At 45.9% G+C, this 21,916-nt stretch overlaps 1 protein-coding gene and 1 pseudogene across 1 annotated transcript; one reads left to right on the top strand and one right to left on the bottom strand.

Annotated features, from left to right (window-relative positions):
* Positions 1-3,995: 3,995 nt before the first annotated feature.
* Positions 3,996-11,303, bottom strand: LOC109451564 (ubiquitin-conjugating enzyme E2 E3; annotated as a pseudogene).
* Positions 11,304-11,440: 137 nt separating this feature from the next.
* On the top strand, positions 11,441-18,283 carry ENSA (endosulfine alpha). Its single transcript, XM_019740007.2, has 4 exons — positions 11,441-11,644; positions 13,348-13,473; positions 14,755-14,921; positions 17,549-18,283. The coding sequence occupies exons 1-4, from the start codon at positions 11,588-11,590 to the stop codon at positions 17,562-17,564; spliced, it is 366 nt and encodes a 121-aa protein (XP_019595566.1). The 5' UTR covers positions 11,441-11,587; the 3' UTR covers positions 17,565-18,283.
* The last annotated feature ends 3,633 nt before the right edge of the window (positions 18,284-21,916 follow it).

Here is a 21,916-nt window from a genome sequence, read left to right as displayed (position 1 = left end):
ACCTCCATAAATATAACAGCATGTTTTATCTGAACTTACTTTAGAAAGTCAGCTAGGAATCTAGAGGCTTCTTCAGAAGGGCTTCTTGACCAAATCCACATTTTTCTGCCACATAAGTAAGCCTAGTAGATATACATTATTTTCCTGATTTGGTGGGGAAAAAATTCAAAGCCAAAGTTGTTTTCACATTGCAGAGATGTTAAAATTCCACCACCACCACCTGCCCCTATCTAAAGATGAAGACTTCTTCAAAGATTTCTAAATATTTAAAGCCATAATAGCTCAAAATATTTGTAGGTTAATAATAATAAAGCTTCCCCCACCCCCAAGCTCCATCACTGCCGCTTTTCTTGTACTCTCAGGTGGAGGCCAAAAAAGGTCTTAGGTAACTTACGTTAAACTGACATATTAAACTAAATTAGATTTCTTTCTATTTGGGAGCAGAGAGGAAGAGATGGTTATGATCAAAAAGGGAAGATTGGAGAAGGTAACGGAAAAGCGGACTGGATTCTTAATGAACCTTTAAAAATTAAGTTTTAAAAGACTTTTTATTTTAAAATGTTCAAGGTAATATGAGGCATGTTTTAAAAATTAGATGACTCCTTTTAATTCAGTCTTTTACTCCTCTGCCCCATCTTATTCTTCATATTAGATACCTTTTCTTTGTAAACTTTTTATGGAACCATAACACAAATAGAAAAAGTGCATAAATCAAAATAAATGAAAATGTACAACTCAATGAATAGTGAGCCGACGTGTGTCACCAGCACCCAGCTCAAGAAACATTATCCGCTCCCCAAAAACCCCTTCATACCCTCTCCCAATCACTATCTTCCCCATTAGAAGTAACCACAATCCTGATTTCTAATACAATAGATTGGTTTTGCTTTTGAACATTATAGAAATGAAATTCTACGATATGTCTTTTTTGTAATCATTTGTTGCACTTTGAATGTTTGGGTTCTAGTTTGGGCAATTATAAATAGAGCTGCTTGGGTACACGTGTTTTGGTGAGCATAATGCATTTCAGTTGGATATACGTATGTACCTAGGAGTGGAATTGCTCCTAGGAGGGGTTTGGATTATGTTCAGCTTTAGTATATACGTAGTACCACCAGTTTTCCCACGTGGGGTTGTACCGATTTATAACCCCACCCGCCATTAAATGGTCAAGTCATAAATTTTGGACACGAGTGTGCTGAGCACAAATCTGAATAAACGAAGGCCACTGTTCATTCTTGTGACAGTGCTTGAATTTTTAGAAACTGGACTTCTTGGGTAGGCTTCCGAGAGTCTCTGTACATCTGAAAACATATACAATATTTTTGTATGTATACAGATGTGCATGTATGCATTTGGGAGAGAAGAAACATAGCTTGCACCGGATTCTCCAAGATCAAATTTCCACACTTTGGAAAACTGGTGGCAATATATACTAAAGGTAAACTAAATATAATCCAGTCCTTGACACACACACACACACACACACACACACACAAATGAAGAATGACAGCTTTGTGGGAGGTCAGCAGTCAAGCAGCTGTTATTCCTCAGAATTACTTTGCTTATTATTAGCAAACACTTTCTAGGTGGGTGGTGGTGTGTTGACATAGTCTGAATAGCCAACTTTCCTGCGGTTAATTAACAGAAGGATTAGCACCTTTGGCCATTTAATTTTCCTTTTATTTTTAGTAGGTTTAAAACCCTTTATTAAAATAGCTTCATAATGTTTTGATAACTATAATTTTATAACAGCTTTGTTGAGTGAGATATAATTCCCATGCCATATCATGTGTCTAATTGAATAATTAGATGGTTTTGGGGTTGTTTTGTATATTTACAGCATGGTGCGATCACAGTCCAGTTTAGAACATTTCTTCACTCCAGAAAAAGACCCCACACCCGTTAGCGGTCATTCCCCATTTCCCCCATGTAGTCACACAACAATCTAGCCAACTGTCCCCCCCCACCGTCTTTCCTTAAGGAAAGAAGAGTCTGTGAGACTGTGCCTTTCTGGGACTCTGTTCCATCCTTGTGTTTACACCTTACGTCTCTCTGTCTGGTCCCCAAAAGATGGTTTGCAGCCAAAGACGGGTAAGATTCTCACGGGAGATACAACCTAAGGCAGGCAGAACCGAGTGGGGACCCCCAATGAGCTGCCTTAGAAAAATATGGGAAGGGGCCTTGCCTCCCCTTCCCCCTGCCTGGGAAAAGCTGTTGCCAGCTCTGGCTTTTCCCTGGCACATGTTTGTGAGAGAAGTAATGAGGACAATAAAGGTCAGTTCTCTCCATTTATCTTAACGGAGCTGTTACAATATGAGAGACTTGACCCTGAGAGGGTACATACCGTAATTAAGACATCATGGGACCTTGTGCTTCGGCTGTTGACAGACAAAGGGTGATTGGAATAAACATTTTTCTGCTATGATGTATGAGTCTCACAGACCGTGTAAGAAACAATGTTACTTTCTTGTATTTGTATGTCTATCAATAAAAACCTTCAGTGGGCCTTATTCTGAGCTCCAGTCCTCTGAGACTGAGAGACCCCTGGCCTTCGGAGAGATTTAACTGCATGAAGTCTCTGTTTGTTTCTTTCTTAAAAACTTAACCCAAGCCGCCCCTTCTCGCACCCTCACTGCCTGTGTTGCGCTGGACGCGACACCCCCAGTCCCAAGCACACACGTACCTTCTGTCTCTCTAGATTTGCCTGTTCTGAACATGTCACATAAATGGAATCATACAACATGTGACTGTTGTCACTGCTGCTTTCACTTGGCGTAATGTTTTCAAGGTTCATCCACATTGTAGTACGTACCAGGGCTTCAATTATTTTTATTGCCAGATAATATTCCACTGTATGTATCTACCAGCTGATGGACTTGATAACCATTTTAAACGATGCCTGGAGAGACTAGAATGTGTCTGAAACGAAGTCTACGTTTCCTCTCCTAAACCTCCTCCTTCAGAGGTTTCCCTGTCAGTAAATGATGCCATCTCTCACCTCATTGTTCAGGCCAAAAACTTGGCCGTTATCCCTGATTCTCACAACAGCAGATTCTCTTGCTTGTACCTTCAAAATAGATTCTACCTCCACCGTTTTTAACTTTCTCTGTAGCAACTACCCCCTAATCCAGCCACCAGCGTCTCTTCCTTGAACTGTTACAGAAACCTGATGGGTTTCCAGCTGCTGCTTCCACTCGTGGCCCCACAGAGCGGCCGGAGTGATCAGTTTCGTACTTGAAATCAGCTTGTGTTTCTCCCCTGCTCAACACCATCTCACAGCCGCCCATCACACACAGAATAAAATCCAGGGGCAGCCGGTTAGCTCCGTCGGTTAGAGCACGGTGCTCTTAACACCAAGGTTAGCGGTTCAATCCCCACATGGGCCACTGTGAGCTGCACCCTCCACAACTAGATTGAAACAACTATGTGACTTGGAACTGATGGGTCCTGGAAAAACACACTTAAATAAATAAAAGTTTAAAAAAAGAAAAGAAAAAAAGTAGCTGTGTCTTTAAAAAATAAAAAAATAAAAAATAAAATCCAAAGTCTTCACCATGGCCTTGAAAAGCCAGAAGCGATCTGACTTGCCTACACCTCCCCCCTTATTCTGGCTCTAGCTACACTGACCTTCTTGCTGCTGCTCAAATACACTTACGACATGTCCCTGCTTCGGGAGCTTTGCATCTGCCCCTCCCTCTGCCTGGACCACTTTTCCTGCAGACAGCTGCCTGGCTCGCCCCGCACCTCATCCAGACCTCAGCTCACACATCTCGACCCTCCCTTGTCACGCTAAGGTGTCACCTCCCCCCACCCAGTCCCTAATAGAATAATCACTGAGCACCTCTTATACCCCAGACACTGGGCTAGTTTTAGTGAAACCCCCCCCCCTTTTTTATCGGCTTTCCTCTCAGTCTAAGTTCCACCCTCCCTCATGCCAGCAGTGCCACTATGTGAAGGGTAATTTAAACCACCCCCTTAGCAATCATCGGTTTTCTACATTACTTTTTTTTTAAAACGCCTGCAGGAGCATGTTTATTGTGTTAGAGATGATACACCAGGTGCTCCCTGAGCTTTTGGGGGAGTCTCCCATTCCCCCAAGGATAAAAGCAGGGTGGAATCAGTATAACGTAGGCCCAGACGTCCGGATGGTAGAAGTGTAGCACAATGAGAAGCCGCCTCCCGCCGTGCCTTTACCCGGCTTACAAATGGCGTGATCCTGTGGCGTATCTCTTGGTCCACAGCCTGGCTATCCTGTCATGTTCTTCTCTGTTGGTCAAATACTGAGTAGCTATGCTTCTCACCAGAGGGTCCTCGGGGTTGCAATCTGTCAAGAGAGAACAAATGGACAGCAGAACCTTTGAAACCGTCAGAGCCGGGCTCCAGTTGTCTTTCAGGATGTCCAGGCAAATGACACCCTGGCTGTTGATGTTGCAGTGATAGATTCTGGTGAGGAAAGTAACCTTCGGCGGCTTAAAGGGGTAGTTGGGCGGAAATGTGATGTCCAGAAGAAACACACCGCCTTCGTACACGGACCCTGGGGGACCAAGGATAGTCGACCTCCATTCGTAGATGTTATGTGCTTTAGGCCCAGCACTGCAGTTAGGAAGCCCATCCAGGGTCATTTCAGCCAGCTCCCTCTGAAGCCTTTGCGCACTCGTGGATAACTTAGCAATGGTTTTGCTGGAGAGTTTGGTGTTTCTCTTCTGCTGGGTGGCAGAAGGTTTTCTGTCTTGTTCTCCAGGCTCAGGAGCGGCTGAGTCTCGCTGGTCTGCATCTGAATGACGGCCACTGGTGCCAGGGCTCTCATCTTCGGACCGTTGCCGGTCACCGGACATTATTTCTTGGAAAAGTCAGCCGCCTGCCCGCCCACTCGTGCACCACTATGGTGTGTGGGAGGAGAGAGAGAAAAAATACATACATTAGCAGAGCTTGGAGGTAGAAATATCTTAGCTTATATCAGAAAATGTTTTCCCAGAGAACTTGTCCATCTTTTAGATATTTAATCTCCTATTCAACACATGCATAATACATTTTTATCGTCATTGCCCAAACCCTGATTTGACCAATAGTTTCCATTTTCTTTCCACACATGACCTAGCTTAAACTTAACCTACTTCAACTATCCCTTATTCTGTCCAACTGAGCCATACATTCAACCGGTTATCAAGTTCTGTCAGTCTCAGTTCTTAATATGTCTCATCCTTCTGGGTCCTTCCATTCCTACTGCCACTCCCCCTTGTCAATAAACCAAAACAGGAGTCATTGGATCTTGGAAAATTAGTGGCGGTTGGTGATTCTGGACAAAAAATATGAAGATGATTTTCGACCCTCCTTTATACCCCCTTGTATTGTCCACTCGCTTCCCTGAAACAGGTAAAACTTAAACGGGGTGGGGTGTTTGCTTTAGCTTAAGCCTTTTACTGAAACACATGCAGAATGTACATACGGTAAGTGTACAGCTGTTTTCCCAGATGGAACACACCCACGTAACCAGCACCAAGATTAAGAAACAAAACATTACAAGTTCTTCAGACCCCCTCGTGCCTCTTTCCAGCCGTCACCTCCAAGGGTGACAGCTTTCCTGGCTCCCATCAATACTGACCAGTTTCACCTTAACAGGATATTTCAGGTGGATGGGAAAAGCTTAGATGGGGGCATATTTGGGGAGAAGCCCATCTTACACGTCTGAAATGAAAAGAAGTTGGGAAGGAGACAAGTAGACAATCTAAAAAGAAAAAGGAAGAGGAGAAGGGAGGAAGAGGGAATGAGGAGGGGAGGGAGACAAAGTAGAAATATGAAGAGAGAGAACCATGTCCCCTGGTTGGCTTCCTGAGGAACCCAGCTCAGATACTGTTCTAAAGCTTGTCTACCCCTTTTCTCCTTGCTCCAGCCCCCCACCCCCACCCACACTGACATGATTCTTAAATTGAAAGCCCTCGGCTCCAGCTCTCCCTCACACGTCTTTAGGTGGCACACTACATTTCATTAATGATCCAGGCTTTGGGGTTACGATTTCCCCCTTTTGGCTGAATACTCTTAAAATACAAATACTACAACAAAGAGTAAGCTGCTTTCAGTGGCTGACACAAAACAGACGCTATGTGAATTTTCTTCCTTTCCGTGATTTTCCAAAGGCCTTCCCTGAGCCAATACTTCACAGTGCAGCAGTTAATTAAGGTTGATCTGATTACTTAATCCAAGTTTAAAACGGCAACTGATAATACTGCCTTGGTATCGTCTGGTAATATAGTTACACTTTAACCAGAACTTCAATGCAATGGAAGGCAGACGTGAGATATTTATGAAAAAGAGAGGCTTTGAACTAGCTTACAGTTTGTAAGTTGAGAAAACTGGTGGCAATGTAAATGATTCTTATACAAGAGACAAATGAATTCTGTCCAGTGAAATGTAATTGATGTCCACCCTGTGGAAAAATAATCTAACATTATATTTTATGCCCTGTGGATATTGACCAACTATATACATCTATCAGCAAATTCATTTCAGCATTCTTAAATGCCTGCATATGTGTCTGTCTTCAGATTCTCTTTTGAACCAGTTTAACCTCTTACTAGTTCCCTCATTTGTATGAATTATGATTTTACTCTTGAAAATTGTCTTTTAACACTGTATTATTCTGGTCACTTAGCTACTTTCTCTGGGCTACACTTACGGCCAGTCCTAAGAGTATAAATTTGTAAAGGGAGGCGAGGAGAGGACAAAACTTGGTTAATTTCCTGGTATTTTCAGTCTGGCCCATCAGAGGGTGCTCATGGCATGTGTCTTAAACCCACATAGTTCTCCAGTCTCTTTTTTTTTTTTTTTAAAAAACGGCCATTCTTCTGTAGAATGTTGCTTAAGCACCAACACATTGTACATTGTTATTCCAAGATATCTCATCTCATATTCAAAAGATTTCATTCCTGCCCTGGAAAATTCAGACCTAAGCAAGAGAAGAGACTGAAAGACTAGGACTAAACACGTAAGAAGTTCAGGTCCTCTTCTCTCCTTCCTTTCTCCCCTCCAGTCTGCTCTTCTCCCTGTATTTGCTTTTCTGCAAATGGCACCACCCTTCACTCAGGATCTGGGGGTTCATCCTTGCTTCCCCCATTCACGGCCTCTGCCTTTGAGCAGGCCTCCCGAGTGTCCCCTGGATGACCAGGTGCAGAGCTCCAGCTGGTCTCCCTCTCCACTCCAGTCCAATCTCCACACGGCTACCACAGTAAGATCTTTCCAAATCCCAAATCTAACAATACCATTCCCCTGCTTGAAATCCGAGGTTCCCCCGTTTGTCTTCATGAAACCCCAACTCTTCAGCATGACTGACAGTTCTCCTCGGGACCCCAGCCACCCCAACAGCGTCATGTCTTGCTGCCCCCACACGGGTTCCCAGGTCAGCCTATGTCTCTCCTTAGGGAGCCTTTTCAAAAATACAGAGTTCCAGTCCCCAGCCTAGAGATGGTGATTTAATTGGGGCAAAATAGGGCTAAGGAAATCTGTATTTTTATAAAGTTCCCTGGGGAACTACTAATCAACCAAGTTTTCAAACAAGGATCTGGTACACAGAGTCTTACAGTTCTCTTGTCTTTTCACACGAGGCTCCTTCTGCCTGAACAGGGTTCCTCCACCTTCTTTTTTTACCTTGCATGTTCCTACACTTCCTTCATTTCCTCCAGGAAGCTGCCCTTAACTCCCAGTTCCGGTGTAAATTGTGTTTATGTCTCATCTCCTCACTCATCTCGGAATGACTTAAAGACAGACCCTGTACTTTATCTTCACATCCGAGGTCCCCGGCACAATACCTAGTACATAACGAGTGCTCAGTCAAGTTTGTTGGATGAAAGAGGAGCCTTGCTAGGTTAGCAGGATCTCACACCCTCGGGGAAGGTCTCTTGTTATAGTTTCTCTCTCCTTTTGCCACTGTCCTCAGTCAGGGGTCAGCTACCCTCTAAGCTCTCATAAGGCAACATGGTCCTCGAAATTATGTTCCTTTCCTCCCTCCCCCTGCCAATTTCCAACCTTCCTATTTACCCCCATGGCCCCAGCACAGGTTCCACCTTGCCTGAAATATTCCTTGACCGGCTCAGCCAGAAATGAGCTTTTCAATACTTGCACACACAACTCACTTGGTCTCATACAGTACCTAATATTGTAGTTATTCCGACACAACGTCAGGCTCGAATGTGTTAGCAACCTACAGCTCACTCCCAATATATGGGTCACAGCTACCCTGTCCTAACCTCCTTCCCTGTTATTATGCTCTGGAACTTCAACATCTGTGACTTCACAGTCACTTGATTACATCACCGCCTGTGATTTTTTATGGCCAGGCCATATCTGCCACCAATTGTAATTATCCCAGGGAGCTCATCAGAACCTATAATTTCTCCACCTTCCTAGATACAGACTGAAATCTCCCTCTCACGGCAACCTCCTACTCTCCTGCCTCTGTCATTCCCACCAAATCTCAGCGTCATCTGTCTCATGACCACTTTGTCAACTCCTTTCTATTCTCCCAGTTCATCAATCGCATTCTGTCTTTCCTAAAGAGCCTGGATGCCCAGGTCAGCCATTTCAACACACCGGCAAACCAATCTAGACTTCCTCATTCTCCTCCCTCCTTTGTTCTTTCTTTACCAGTCCTGAGTCGCCGTGAACTCTGGCCGTCTGTTTGTTGTCTCTACTCCAAGGCGGCCAGGAATTACTGACCAAAGTCACAAAGCCATGCTGATTGGGACTACCACAAACTCATACTTATCTAATCTCACATAGATCTTCCTTGCTGTTTTGAATTATTGCTATTTTTATACTGCTGTTTCTACCCTCATTTTTCCTATGTTCTCAAAAGATAAACCTCAGAAAAGCAAGGCCAAAAAAGAAAGAAAAAAAGAGAGATAAAGAGAAATAAGGAAGCAAGGAAGGAAGGAAGGAAGGGAAGGAGGAAGGAATGAAGGAAAGAAGGGGAAGGAAGGAAGGAAGGAAGGAAGGAAGGAAGGAAGGAAGGAAGGAAGGAAGGAAAGGAAAGGAGAGAAGGAGGAAAGGTCATTCAATGTGCCTTTCCTAAATGTTTAGCCCCTTCAGAATCTCTCTGTACGTTCCCCTCCCTCCCACTCTTTCACTTGCCAAAACCAACCTGTCTGCCTCTCTCCCTCTTGATCTAATGATCTCCTGAGACTTTTTTTCATTATCTCCTCTTTAAAGTAGATAATTATGTTTTTTAGTTTCTCTCTCCATTAACCGCTTCCCCTTTTCTGAAAACATACTTGAGCCTTGCCTACCATCCAAAAAAGAAAATCCTTTCCTGCTTCCTCTTCAATTCATTGCCCTAGTTTCTTTCTTTACCATTAACTATTGCTACCACCTCTTCACTCTTTAACCACCTGCAATTAACTTCTTTGCCCTCCATCTTTACCTTCTCTGTCCCTTCTCTCCTTCCCACTCTGATCATTTGTCTCTGTGTTCCTTGCCAACTTTCCCCCAAGTTTCTGTTTTGGGACCTCTTTTTCCTCCTTTCTCCTTTGCTCATGCCACATACTTCCACAACTTCACTAATATTTAGATAAACTTCAAATTTTATTTATATTTAGCTAACACTTTTCTCCCAAATTGCAGATCTACATTTCCTAGAACCCTAAAATTTCAGATATGGAGGAGAACTCAGAGGTCATTTATCCTAAGCCTTCATTGCCTAGGTATGGCTACCAAATGGCTGACTGGCTTTTAAAAAGGCAATATTTCCAAAAAGGAACACCTCATTTTCCGTCTGCATCCAGTTCCATTCCCAAAACAACTCCTCTTCCTGAATTTATGGTTTCTCCAATAGTCACCCTGAGGCACATGGCCTCCTCAGTGCCTATATTGTCAGTTGCTAATCTAGTAGATTCCACTGCCACAGACTCTCTCAATTAGGTTCACTGTTTTTCTAAACTACCACATTTCTAGTCTAAATCCTAATTATCTCCCACCTAGAGTATTGCAGTGGACTCCTGGGCAGACTGCCCACCTCTCGTCGAGCATCTTTCTGCTTGGAATTCTGAATTATTTTTGTTCATTACCACCAAATTAATCTTCCTAAAGAGCAGTTTTGATCTGCCACTCTCTGACCTAAAAACCTTAAATGTCTCTCATGGATTATTAAATTATTCACAAGTCCCTTATCCTGGCATTCAAAGGTCTCCATGTCCTAGACTCGGTTCTATTTTTGTAGCCTTCATACTGTGCTAATTTCCTGGAATACCCTTCCTTCCTTCATCTTTACCTGGCAAACTCCTAAGTTCTTTAAAGCTATTTCAAATAAATAAAGGTATTTGAAATAAATACCATTTCCATCACGAAGCCTTTGTTTTTTATCCTAAACTATGATCCTTCCTTTGAACCCTGATAGCACTTTATTAACACTTTTATTTCAATGCTCACTGGATTTTGCCTTGTATGATAACATGTGTATTCCAGTGCTTCTCAAACTTTTCCATTAGAAGTGCACCTAATTATATAGAAAAATAAACAGGTAGCCAAGGCTATCTGGTTACAAAATCTGCCTGGAAAGTTAAAATTTAATCTAAATTTTGCAGTGTTATTAGTATGAGACTAATGTTCGTTGTTAATATAAAAAGAACATGACTAACACTCCAGGAAGGTGGTTCTATTTAATCGTGAGGATTTGGGGTCCACCTGGCACACTGTGAAAACTCTCCCCATACGCCCACTAAACTTTCTAAGGGCAGAGGCTGCCTTACTATACATGTGACCCCTGTAAAACTAATCCAGTACCATCTACAGATGCTCAAGAAATATCGTTGGACTGTGACCAACGATAGGATAGGTTAATTAGTGGTAACTATTTACTAAACGTTTCCCATGTACCTAGAACTGTGCTGTTTCAAGGAGCTTAGTCCATGGGATGACCATGAACAATCCTAAAACTATACATAAGAGTTAAACCATGGAACGTAAGCCATTTATGTTCCTCCAGACAACTCAGGTTGGGGACTCAGGCTCTCGGTTCCACACACCAAGATACACACCGGAATCGTGTTGAGTACCACTTTACAGTCCACTCTGACCTCCAAATAATTTTCTGGAGGTCGATAATTTTCTGCTAATACTGCGCAAAGCTTAATCCTCTCCACCTGAAAATGAAAGGTTTACATTCTTTCGCTCGCCAGAAAAGCCCCCTGGGCACCGGGCGGTGGGAGCTGAAAGAAGTCACTTGATCCCACCAACGGAGCAAAAAATGCCAAAGCTCGCAGCACCGCCCCCTAACGTCCTCCACGGGCTTCCAATTGGTCTTTGCGTCTCACTCTCTTTCCGAATTGGTGTTCCAGCTTGCCCGTCACCTCCATAGAACCCACCTTTTGCCATCGACTATTGGCAGATCGTTACGTCATTGCCCCAGCTACCCCACTCCTATTGGCTCCCATAGGAAGGGGCGGTCGCAACGTCACAGGCTCGGGCCGCCATTTTGACTGAGCAACCCTAGTGACAGGAGCCGAAGGAGCAGCTCAGGTTGTCCCCGTTTCCCCTCCCCCTTCCCTTCTCCGGTTGACTTCCCGGGCCCCCTACACTCCACAGCCCCGGTCCCGCCATGTCCCAGAAACAAGAAGAGGAGAACCCTGCGGAGGAGACCGGCGAGGAGAAGCAGGTGAAATGGTGGGGGTGCGGGCGGGCGAGCCGGGGGCGACTGTGATGGGGCGGGAGACGGTCTCCCACAAGTGCGGATTGGTCGCCATGGTCTCAGGCTCTGCAGAGGTTGGCCACTTTTTGCGTCACGCAGGGTGAGCTTCACCACGGCTTGCTGCTTTGGTGCTGGTTAGTTGAGTCCAGTGTCAGTCAGTGCCGTAGCCTTCCTGATTGGCCAGTAGGCCTACCGCTCAACTCCTTGAAGCTGTGCTGTAATTGGCTGAGTTTGGGTGCGGGGTGGGTGTTTGGAAAGACTGGGTGAATGAAAGGGGGCTGGTGGTCCCGGGATGCGTTGTGTGTTATTGGTTATTAGGGGTAAACAAACAACGCATCCACCAGGCTGACTCCGGCAAGCTAAATCCTCCGAAAGATACAGGTCTAGATAAAGACGTTTAAAAAGGACTGGCATTGGGGGAAGGGAGAAGAGTAATAATTATTATGGCTAGCCAAAGGCGGCAACTTTCCCAAGAAACCTATTTTAACGGTTAGGGATGGTCTGTTGCCCACCTTCAGTGAGGACCGAACAAGACTGAAGAGGGCTAGAGTTCCATACAGAATAATGGAGGTTAATCCTAGAAAAGACAGCGAGCGAGTCGTGACAAGAAAGACGCCACCCTATTCCCTCCTCCCTCAGACTTCCAAGGCAGTGGGACTTAGTTCACCCGCAATTCTGTGATGAAAACACGCCAAATAAACCTCTTCTTGGGGTTTGTATTTGACTTACAAGATTTAGTATTGGGCTCGGGGGTTCATGAAATACACCTGGTGTTATATTTGTGCCGGATTTCCAAGAGAAGGGAATGTAATTCCACTAAAAAGAGCCACAGATTGGCTTGAGGTCCATTTAAAAAGTCACCTAAAAAAAAAAGGGCAGCAGGACCCACTAAAAGCAAGAGGAGGGTAACAGCGGGAGCCCCTGCAAGTCAGTTCAGCTCTTGGCATGTTCCCCAAACTTCCATCACTTGCCCCACTAGGGAAGGTGTTGACTTTTTGGCAAAAATTGTGGGTAAATACTAGTGAACCTACTGTATCTTCATTTTCCTGAGCTTAAAAATAGTGTCATTTTCATCTCGCTTTACCACCTTCCTACCACATGTTTATGGAAATGCTGAAGCACTGTTGTCCCATTACTAAGGTGGAGATCTTTGGAGAGGGCCCCATAGCTCTAGCCTCCTCCACAGAGAGACTGCTCAGATGACTATCTTAGACTCTGAATAAGAAAGCAACATCTCAGCGGAATCATCCCGTTTGCTTTCCCATTTGACTTGTACTGCCTGTTGGGGACAGCCTGGGAACTTTTCCTACTCGTCATGCATCGCCAGAAGCTCTTTTCTCTTTGTCTTTCCTGGCCTGAGTACACTATGGCTCGCTCTGTGATTGAAGTATTGTGTTTAGTTATTCCCTTTAACCCAATTCTCACAGGTCACCGAGGTAGGTCGTTCTCTGGGCGTAGTATGAAAAGCACCTGTCTTTTTCTCCTCTCAATACAGTCATCTTGAGCTTTAGGGATTTGAACAAAGGTCTAGCTTTATTTAAGAATAGGGTGGACCTAGCGTGTTCACACCTAGGTGAATCGCCAGGAAAGTTGATAGTATAAAGGTTATCAAATATTAGAAGCAGTGTCTGCTCAGTCTTTAATTTTATTGGCCCATTTGTTCCCTCCAGGACACACAGGAGAAAGAAGGTATTCTCCCTGAGAGAGCCGAGGAGGCAAAGCTAAAGGCCAAATATCCAAGCCTAGGACAAAAGCCTGGAGGCTCCGACTTCCTCATGAAGAGACTCCAGAAAGGGGTACGGGGCACAATCTCATACCCTCTTACTTTGGGGCCAAAGGGGATGGGACCTGTAGAGGCTCTACTGAATGCTGACCTGGAAGATTGTCATCGGGCAGCAGTGGAGAGGAGTTAGAAATGTGTAAAGAGCAAGGCAAAGTATTGTAAATCTCGGATACGGTACCAGTTATCTTCTGATATCCCGTGTGGGATGTTAAGGCTTAAGGTAGGGGCATTGGGGTGTGGGAGCTTGGGGGACGGAGGGGAGGATGTTAGAGCCTGGCTTGCTGACGTCCCCAGGCAGATGCCTGTTTGGATGGTGGGAATTTTAGCATTGCACTTTTTAGGATTGGAGCTACATTTGGGGGTGCATCATTTCAGAAGAAGATCAAACCGGGTGTCCTACAGGTTTCCTCAACTGGAAATGAATAGATTTCTTCAGACTCTTGAAGTGAGCACTAGCCATTTCCTCCTTCAAGAGGCTTGTCTTTCCTGTCCAGAGTGGTTCTCCTCCCCCAGGGAGAATCTGCCTTCATAGCCATCTAGCTCCTGTTCCGGTTTACCAGCCCCCAGAGGTTCCTAAAGCTGACCGAGGGACGATAAGTCATTGAACTCGAGTGTGTTCCTCTGTGTGGATGAAACGGAGAGTGATACAGCCCCTGTGGACAACCCTGGTTATTGAGGCTTAGTCACAGATGGTGATGTGATGCTGATTTGCAGTTTACCTTGCTGTAGGCGAGGCAGGCGTGGGCAGGCTGTCACAGCCATGGGACATGTGTGGGAGCAGTGGGAGTCAGAGGGAAAGCCCTTTATCTTCATGAACAAGCCCAGTTTCTATTCATGGTCTGGGAGAACAGTTACCATTTTTGAGGTTGTTGGCTGGAGGTTGATCTCCTGCTGGTTGCTGGGTGGCCCCAGGTGACCTTTCTACTTACTGCTTTCTGTTTGCCCAGCACCAAGCCCACTGGAGACTAACAGGTCCTCAGTAAGCCTTTATAAATGAAGTTAGTAATTTTGTTGAATCGTCATGTAACGATGAGGCCACAAAGGATGTAGGGGCTCTTAACTCCAAACATCGGTACTGTAGCTGGGAAACTGTACATACCTGAAAAGGTCAGAACACACGTGTAGAGGAGACGTAAATATATGTAACGAATGCAAAGCTATGTATGCATGTGGTCACTCAAGGAAGGCTTGAAAGATCTCAGCACGGAGGAGGGTTTATAATGGATGTGGGTCTCCTTACTTTTGCGGAAGGCCAGCGCGCTTCACTCACCTACACCTCCCTCTTGTCTCTTAGCAAAAGTACTTTGACTCAGGAGACTACAACATGGCCAAAGCCAAGATGAAGAATAAGCAGCTGCCAAGTGCAGGACCAGACAAGAACCTGGTGACTGGCGACCACATCCCCACCCCACAGGATCTGCCCCAGAGAAAGTCCTCGCTCGTCACCAGCAAGCTTGCGGGGTAACCTGGGCCCCCCTTCTCCTCCCCTTCCTCACCCACTGGACATTGATATATCATAGGCAGGGATGGCACGGGCACCTAGTGAGACCTTGTCAGCTTGCTAGCCAGAAAAGACTGATTCTGTGGGGGGCTGCTGCGAAGGGGTGTGTGTTGAAGAGGGGCTCTGAGTTCATGTCTTTGCTTAGATTGAGATTTCCATACCGTCGCTGTAGCCCAGCTAGGGGCCCGGAAGCAGGTGACTAGGATTGGGTCGTACTGCAGACTCTTTACTTCCATATGAGAAATGGGGGCGAAGTGATTCCTCCGTTTGGAAGAGACTATCCCCACACAGGTCAGGCTAAGCTTTGTGGCAGGTGTCACATCCCCAGGCTAACCTGATGTCACTGGGAAAGGTAGATGGAATGAGGTCTGTTTTCTGTGCTTCTAAGTGTTGTGTCCCGCAGGCTGCTCTTGCTTCGTGTTTCCTTTATGGCAGGTTTAGAGAATCCTCCCAAAGAAAAACCGATTTGCTTGCCTAAAACTACAGTGCCCACTTCACCTCCCTTAGTCTGTGTCTCTTACAGTTTGCCCTGATTGGGAACATTAGTCACACAAAATGGGCGCCTTCTCTCTCTTTCCCAGCACTTGGAGAGTGTCGTGAATTAGTGGAAAGAGCACTGGTTTAGGAATCAAGATCCGTGGGTTCTAGTTCCACTCAGTCTCGGCAGACGCGTTGTATAACCCTGGTCAAGTCGTTTAACCTCTCAGGATTTCTTATTTCCTAGTCTGTGAAATAGAGTTGAATATGGAGAAGATTCTGATTTTAAAATCCTTTAACCGCCACCTGAACTCTGCTATTCACTGTAAAAATAGAAGTGAGGCAGGCCCATGGGTGAGCCTACAGACGGGAACCGTTTGAAGACTAGATGAGTAGAGAGGAAGCGGGCATTTCGGGGGTTATAAATTCAGACAAGAGGGCCTCATACGTATGGTCGTAGGAGCAAGAGAAAACTTGTAAGAAGCTAACCTGGAAGCCTCTTGCCTCTGCCCTGACCCGCTTTCCTGGCCTATCATCTGGGCCTTCGCTGCTCAAAGGCTGCTGTGGCAGCTGCGCTGTGGGCCTGAGGAGGCATGCTCGGTCACGCACATGGAGTCCCACCGTTCAGATGTAATCAGACGCCAGGTGTGTTGTTAGGGAGACAAGAAGAAAAGGAAAGAACTGAGCTGGCCTCTGGGGCAGGTTCTTAGGAAATGATTCACCTGGGAGGGAGGGGGGTGGGGAGCGAGAGAGAACACTGAGCCATCTCCACCTTCCGCGAGCTCAGCAGCCAGCTCCTGTGTGATGAGAAGGAGCAACGCTGATTCATGATTCATGAACGGGCGGAGGAAAGGGGTTGTGGTGGCCAGTGATCCCCAGCTTGGCCTGAAGCTTACTGACCGCAGCTCGCTCATTTCCACAGAGAGGGTCGGGGTGAGAACTGTAATCCTCCTGTGCCCTCTCACCTCGCAGGTTCTGATAGGCCGGACATTTGGCCCACAGCGAGTGACTGATGAACTTGCCAATGTGTGTGGGGGGAGGAGAGGGTGTGTATATGCCTCTCTCCTGACTGGCCATTCACTTTTCAGGCTGTCATTCAGATGGGGTAGGAAAAGGTTGGTGAGGAAGGAATGGAGAGAGCAGGATCCCTGGGTTCCCTGCCCCCAAGCCCCTTGACTGTCACTTGTAATTGTATATAATTTTTGTGTTTCTTGCTCCATTTCCTCATGCTGTCTTCCTTAGTCGAAAGTCCATGTGGGGAGGGGAAGATGACAAGCATCCTTGTATAGGTTCCTCAACTGTCCCAGCCATGTTGTACATAGATATGTCATGTTATTATATATATAAATATATATATAATTTTGTACGTTTTCTTCATCTCCGATCTTCTCGAATTTTGTACTTTTTTCTTTTCTGTCTGAGCCGCTTTCTCTATTGGTCCGTTTGAATCTTCAAAACAGGTTACAATGAGTCTGGTTTTAGGAAGGAATAGAAGAAATAGGGAAACCAGAAAACTGTTGGTCCCACTCTCTCTCCACCTGGTCATCGTCAAGGCTAAGAAACAAAGAAGCTCTATTCTGTATCTACCACGTTTCCACTGCATGAAGTATCTAAGTCCCACAGCCAAGAAGGGTCATTTCCAAGCCCAAATCACAATTGCTTTGATTAAACCTAGATTATTAAATGCACTCAGAACAACAAGTGTGTCATCCAGCCCTGGCCTCACGCAGCCCCCACCTCACTGTGCCCTGGCCGTCTCTGCTGCTGTACGCAGCTGTGGCCATGCCTGTGAAACCGAGCCTGCTCCAAGCCAGGAGGCAGCTTGCACCCCTGCAAGCCTCCGGTTATTTTGTTCGCGTCTAACGAATTGTTTCTCTGTCTTTGTTTTCATGGGTATCTCCAAAAAGGCAGAGAACATTTTGTTTCATGGATAAGACTGAAACTCTCTCTCTCTCAGTAATTCTCTCTGGATAGGATTGAAGCCTATGCCGGGCAGCCTAACGATTGTTACGTGTGGACAAGTCTTGGGATAGAGACTGGGATGGAATTTAGGGGTCTTCCCTTATTACTTGACAGTGTTTTCTTTTTCTTCTTCTGTGTTCGTCCGCAGTGGCCAAGTTGAATGATGCTGCCCGGGGCTCCGCCAGATCCTGAGACGCTGCCCCCGGTCCTGTGCTGGCTCCTGCCCCTCCCTGCTTTGGCAGCCAGGGGTCAGGAGGTGGCTCGGGCGGGCGCGGGCTGCAGAGGCGGAAGCCCCTGCCCGTCGGTGTCCCAGCGCATGGAGCCCCTTGGGCTGAGCACCAAGACCTTGAACCTTTTTTGTTTTACCTTTTTTCCCAAATAACCGTTGGGAGAAGTCTCAGTGAAATCCCGGGGGAGCCGGGTGGGGGAGGGTTGTTTGAGAGTGTGGGGTGGGAGATTTGGGGGAATATGAATTAGGGCTTGGAACTGAACAAAACATTCCTGACTGTCCTCCCCCTTAACCATGTGGCTAGTGTGGGGTGGGAGTGAGGGGGAGGAAGTGGAAAAAACTAAAGATGAGGGGTTCCCATTTAGCTCTGTAGGAAAATGCCATGTTTGCTTGAATGTGGCTGGGGACCCGGTGTCGGAGAAAAGCAGCTGTCCATCTAAATATTACAGATGCAAACAGCTCCTCTGGTTCTGCAGAGCAAGCTGAGAACGCAATGTTAATTGTTTATTTAAAAAAAAAAAAGTCCTTGAAACAGATCTGCTGTGGGGAGAAGGGCAGTGAGTGTGGGGAGCCCCACAGAGCCCAGGGGACTTTTTCAGTATTTGAAATAAAAAAGAAAAAAGAAAAAAACCCACAAAAAAACCAACCCAGAAATTCTCTGAAGCAGTTGGTGTGTTTATTGGGGTTTGGGGAAAGGGAAGAAAAGACTGAAGACTCCAATCGGGAGAAGCTGGTGTGGGGCCCTGAGTATCTAAAGAACAGGGTCCCTTAATAGGGGAGGTGGCTGGGCTCCCCACTTCCATCACTCGAGAGGGATATTGTCATACAGAGCAGGGTTTTCCTGACGCCTGTCCATCCTTTGGTTCCCATAGCAAATGCAGGTTTGGGCTCAAAATGAGGGAGGTGAGGATGTTTGATGTAAATGGTTTATTCACACCAAAAGCGTAGTCCAGCCTCAGCAAAAAAGGAAGCCCTCTCTTTTCCCTTTGTCTTACCTTCCTTCACAAGTCCACATGGTCTGAAGGAGAAATGTGACCTCTAGCAATGAGAGGGAACTCAAGCCTTACTGCGTGTGGCCAGCAGGAGGCAGAGTGACTTCTTACCTCACCATGTCCAGACCATCCTGGAATCCTGCCACTGAAGTTAAAAACAAGTTGTGAATATATTATATGCAAAAGAAATGTCACCAGAGGGGAAGCAAACTCACACCTGCCTGTCCCCGGCCCCACCAACACTCACACTGGTAGACTGAAACCGCCTGCCCATTTTGCCCAGGTTTGCTTGGGAGAGTGTATCGTGGTCTTTTCCCAAATGGATTGGCTTCTCAAGTGAGTACACATCCAGGAAGATAAACAAGGTCCAGGAGACATGTTCCAGAGAACTCTCCATCTTAGAGAGGGGGAGGGGTGCTTCTAAACTGGAGAAGGAAGCTTCTCAGTATCTGACTCATTCTTTCTCCTTAATCAGATGCTCTCCAAAGACGTTTTCAACTACTGGGCATGTGGGTGACTTGCTCTCCTGATTTAGCCGGGGGTCTGGGATGCCTCCTAAGCATTGGCCTTTCTGAACAGCATAGACGCCAAGGTGGTCTGGAGATACGTTCAAGAAAGGCATTCGCTACCTTTGTGGGGTGTATTGTGTAGCTGGAAGAAAATATGGAAAAGTTCATGTATTTCAAAAAGTACAAACCCGTATTAAAGCTAGGGTTCACACACAAATAGAAACGCGTAGACTTCACTGAGGTGGGGCTAGTGAGCGTTCTTAGCCTTGTGCCCCTGAATCCGATCCTTTGGCTTCTCTGAGCCTGTTGTCCCTAGTGTGTTTGCCACATAGTCACAGCTGGGGAATGAGATCTGGGAGACTAGTGTGGGGCCATTCAGTGCCGTTTCATTTTAATACAGGTGAGGAAGCTGAGGCATGGAAATAAGTTACTCATAAAGTAACGTACAAGAAACAGGCAAAGCTAGTTTACTGAAGAGCTGGAGTAAATATCTAGGCTTTTATGTGACTTTCCCATTATTCCTGGCTTCCCTGCTTCTTAGTTTTAAGCTGCAGCCTTAGGAATCCTGGGAAGCCAAGAAATGTTTGTGGCTGACTTTCTTTCAGTTTTTCAAGCTGGCCAGTTTCTTCTCCTTCAGTCCCCATACCGCAGGGCTAGGCCGCCAGGGCAGAGCGCTGTGCAGGGCTTCACGTGCTAGCTCTTCCTGCCGGGTGGCTGAGCTCGGTGCTTTCTAAAATCGTCATCGGTTCTTCCACGCCTCCGACTTGGCTGAGTGACGATTGTGCTGACAAGCCTCTCAGCCATCAGATACACAGGGTTTCAGGGATGAAGTGGCCGTTGTTACTGTCCAGCAGCATGAATTTTAAGCCGGTGTGGCCTGGGCATGGAAAATGCAGGCAAAAGAAAAGTAACTCAGAGTTGCCATTGACTTCAGTAAATACAGTGAGCCCACAGCAGTCGCACAGCACCCTCGTGTGTGTGTGTGTGTGTGTGTGTGTGTGTGTGTGTGTGTGTGTGTGTGTCGCGCCCTCTACCGGTCCTCGACGGAGCTTAACAAGGAAAAGGGAAGATTTCTTCCCAGGGGGAAGTGAAGACAGGACAATGGCATACAAATAAAAGCAAATTCATGTAGTTTTGAGCAGAATTTCAAGAACTAAGGGAGAGTAAGGAAATGAGTTGTTAGCTGAACTTTCTTAAAAGCGGGTGACTTACTGATAAGGGTGGTGGCTCCCGTGCTTCCCCAGAAATATTGTAATTCACAAGTCCTGAATATTCACTCTGCAACTGGACAAATTAGCTGTTCTTGGGAAGAGAAGCAATGTAAGGGGCAGTGTATGCTCTGGAAGAACTTGAAGCCTCATTGAGACAACACCTCTACATAGAATATAATGCAAGATAGCAGACGCTTCGTCAGGCAGTGGTGAAAATTCTGAGAAGGGAACATCCAGAGGGCTTAGTCATTAGGGAAGTATTAGTGGAGGAAATGGAAACTGAATTGGGCCTTGAAAGATGGGTAGTATTTAAAAAGTCCAGTTCGATTATCATTGAGTAAGTTGCCACTATATGCCAGACACTGTGCTAAAATGTGAGATGTGTGATATGTGGGAGCTTCTTTCAAGGCGATTATACTCTGGTGGAGAAACTGCACATGAAGAATTAGTGTTACACGTGCATGGGGAGAGGCCTCGCTGCACAGAGGAATAGGGACACGTAATCAATAATTGCTAAAGGTTTTAAGGTTTAACCTTAAAGGTTCTGTGAAGTAGGTTGTCTTTCCATTGCCTTTATATAAATGTGAAATCTAAAACAGTAACTTGCCCAAGTCTCACAGCTCCTGCGAGTGAAGATGGAGGTCAGGAACAGTTTCATTTCATGGAGTAAGTTCTGAAGGATGAACAGGATTTCTCTGGAAAGGGAAAGGGAAAGGGGCATTTTGGTAGAGGGACCAACACTTGGAGAAGGATGAAAACCTGTGGTATTAGGTTGCTGTAAAAGTCATTGCGGTTTTTGCAATTATTTTTAACCTTTTAAACCGCAGTGACTTTTGCACCAACCTAATATTTCTGCAGTAGCAGTAATCCTGGGCAGTGGCTGGAGAGCAGGCCAGGAAGGGACAGGAGCCAGGTCAAAGGGTAGGGCGTGGAGCAGGCCCAGAACCACGGAGGGGATGACAAAGAAGAGGCCAGGCCAGATCTGTCTTAGACAAGTCCCTGTCAAATCATGTGGAGAAGGGACTTCAAGTGATGGAGTTAGTGATGGACTGGCTGGTTCTGGTGGCAAGCTGCCTGGTATCAAACCCTGTTTTGATACATTTTTGATAACTCGGGACAAGTTTCTTAAACTCTCTTTGCTTTCATTTACTTATTTGTAAACTAGGAATGATTGGTACCTACCACAAAGGGTGGTCGTGATGGTGAAACAAAATGAAGCAGGTAAAGCCCTTACTTCGGAGGCTACAACAGCACCTAAGGTATGGTTCCTGCCCTCAAGGAGCTTACAGACTATAGGGGACCTAATACAGATAGGTAGACAATTAGAATATAGGGATTTGGGGCTCAGAAGGGGGTCAGCACAAAATGCTCTGGCAGAGCGTGTGCAATCACCTAATTCAGGGAGGTGGGGGAACAGTCAGGAAAATCCTTTCACAGAAAATAGCTGCTAAACTGAAATCTGATGGAGTAGTAGGACTTAGTCAGGTAAAAGTGTGAGGCTGAGAAAAGGGGTCTCCCAGGGGGAAGGAACGGTGCGTAAAAGATTCAGAGGTGTTCCATTCTGGAAACGAAATA

The sequence above is a fragment of the Rhinolophus sinicus genome, linkage group LG14 (genome assembly GCF_036562045.2).
Source record: "Rhinolophus sinicus isolate RSC01 linkage group LG14, ASM3656204v1, whole genome shotgun sequence".
NCBI classification, from domain to species: domain Eukaryota; kingdom Metazoa; phylum Chordata; class Mammalia; order Chiroptera; family Rhinolophidae; genus Rhinolophus; species Rhinolophus sinicus.
Note: the sequence above shows the minus strand (reverse complement) of the source record. Positions and strands in the feature narration are given on the sequence as shown.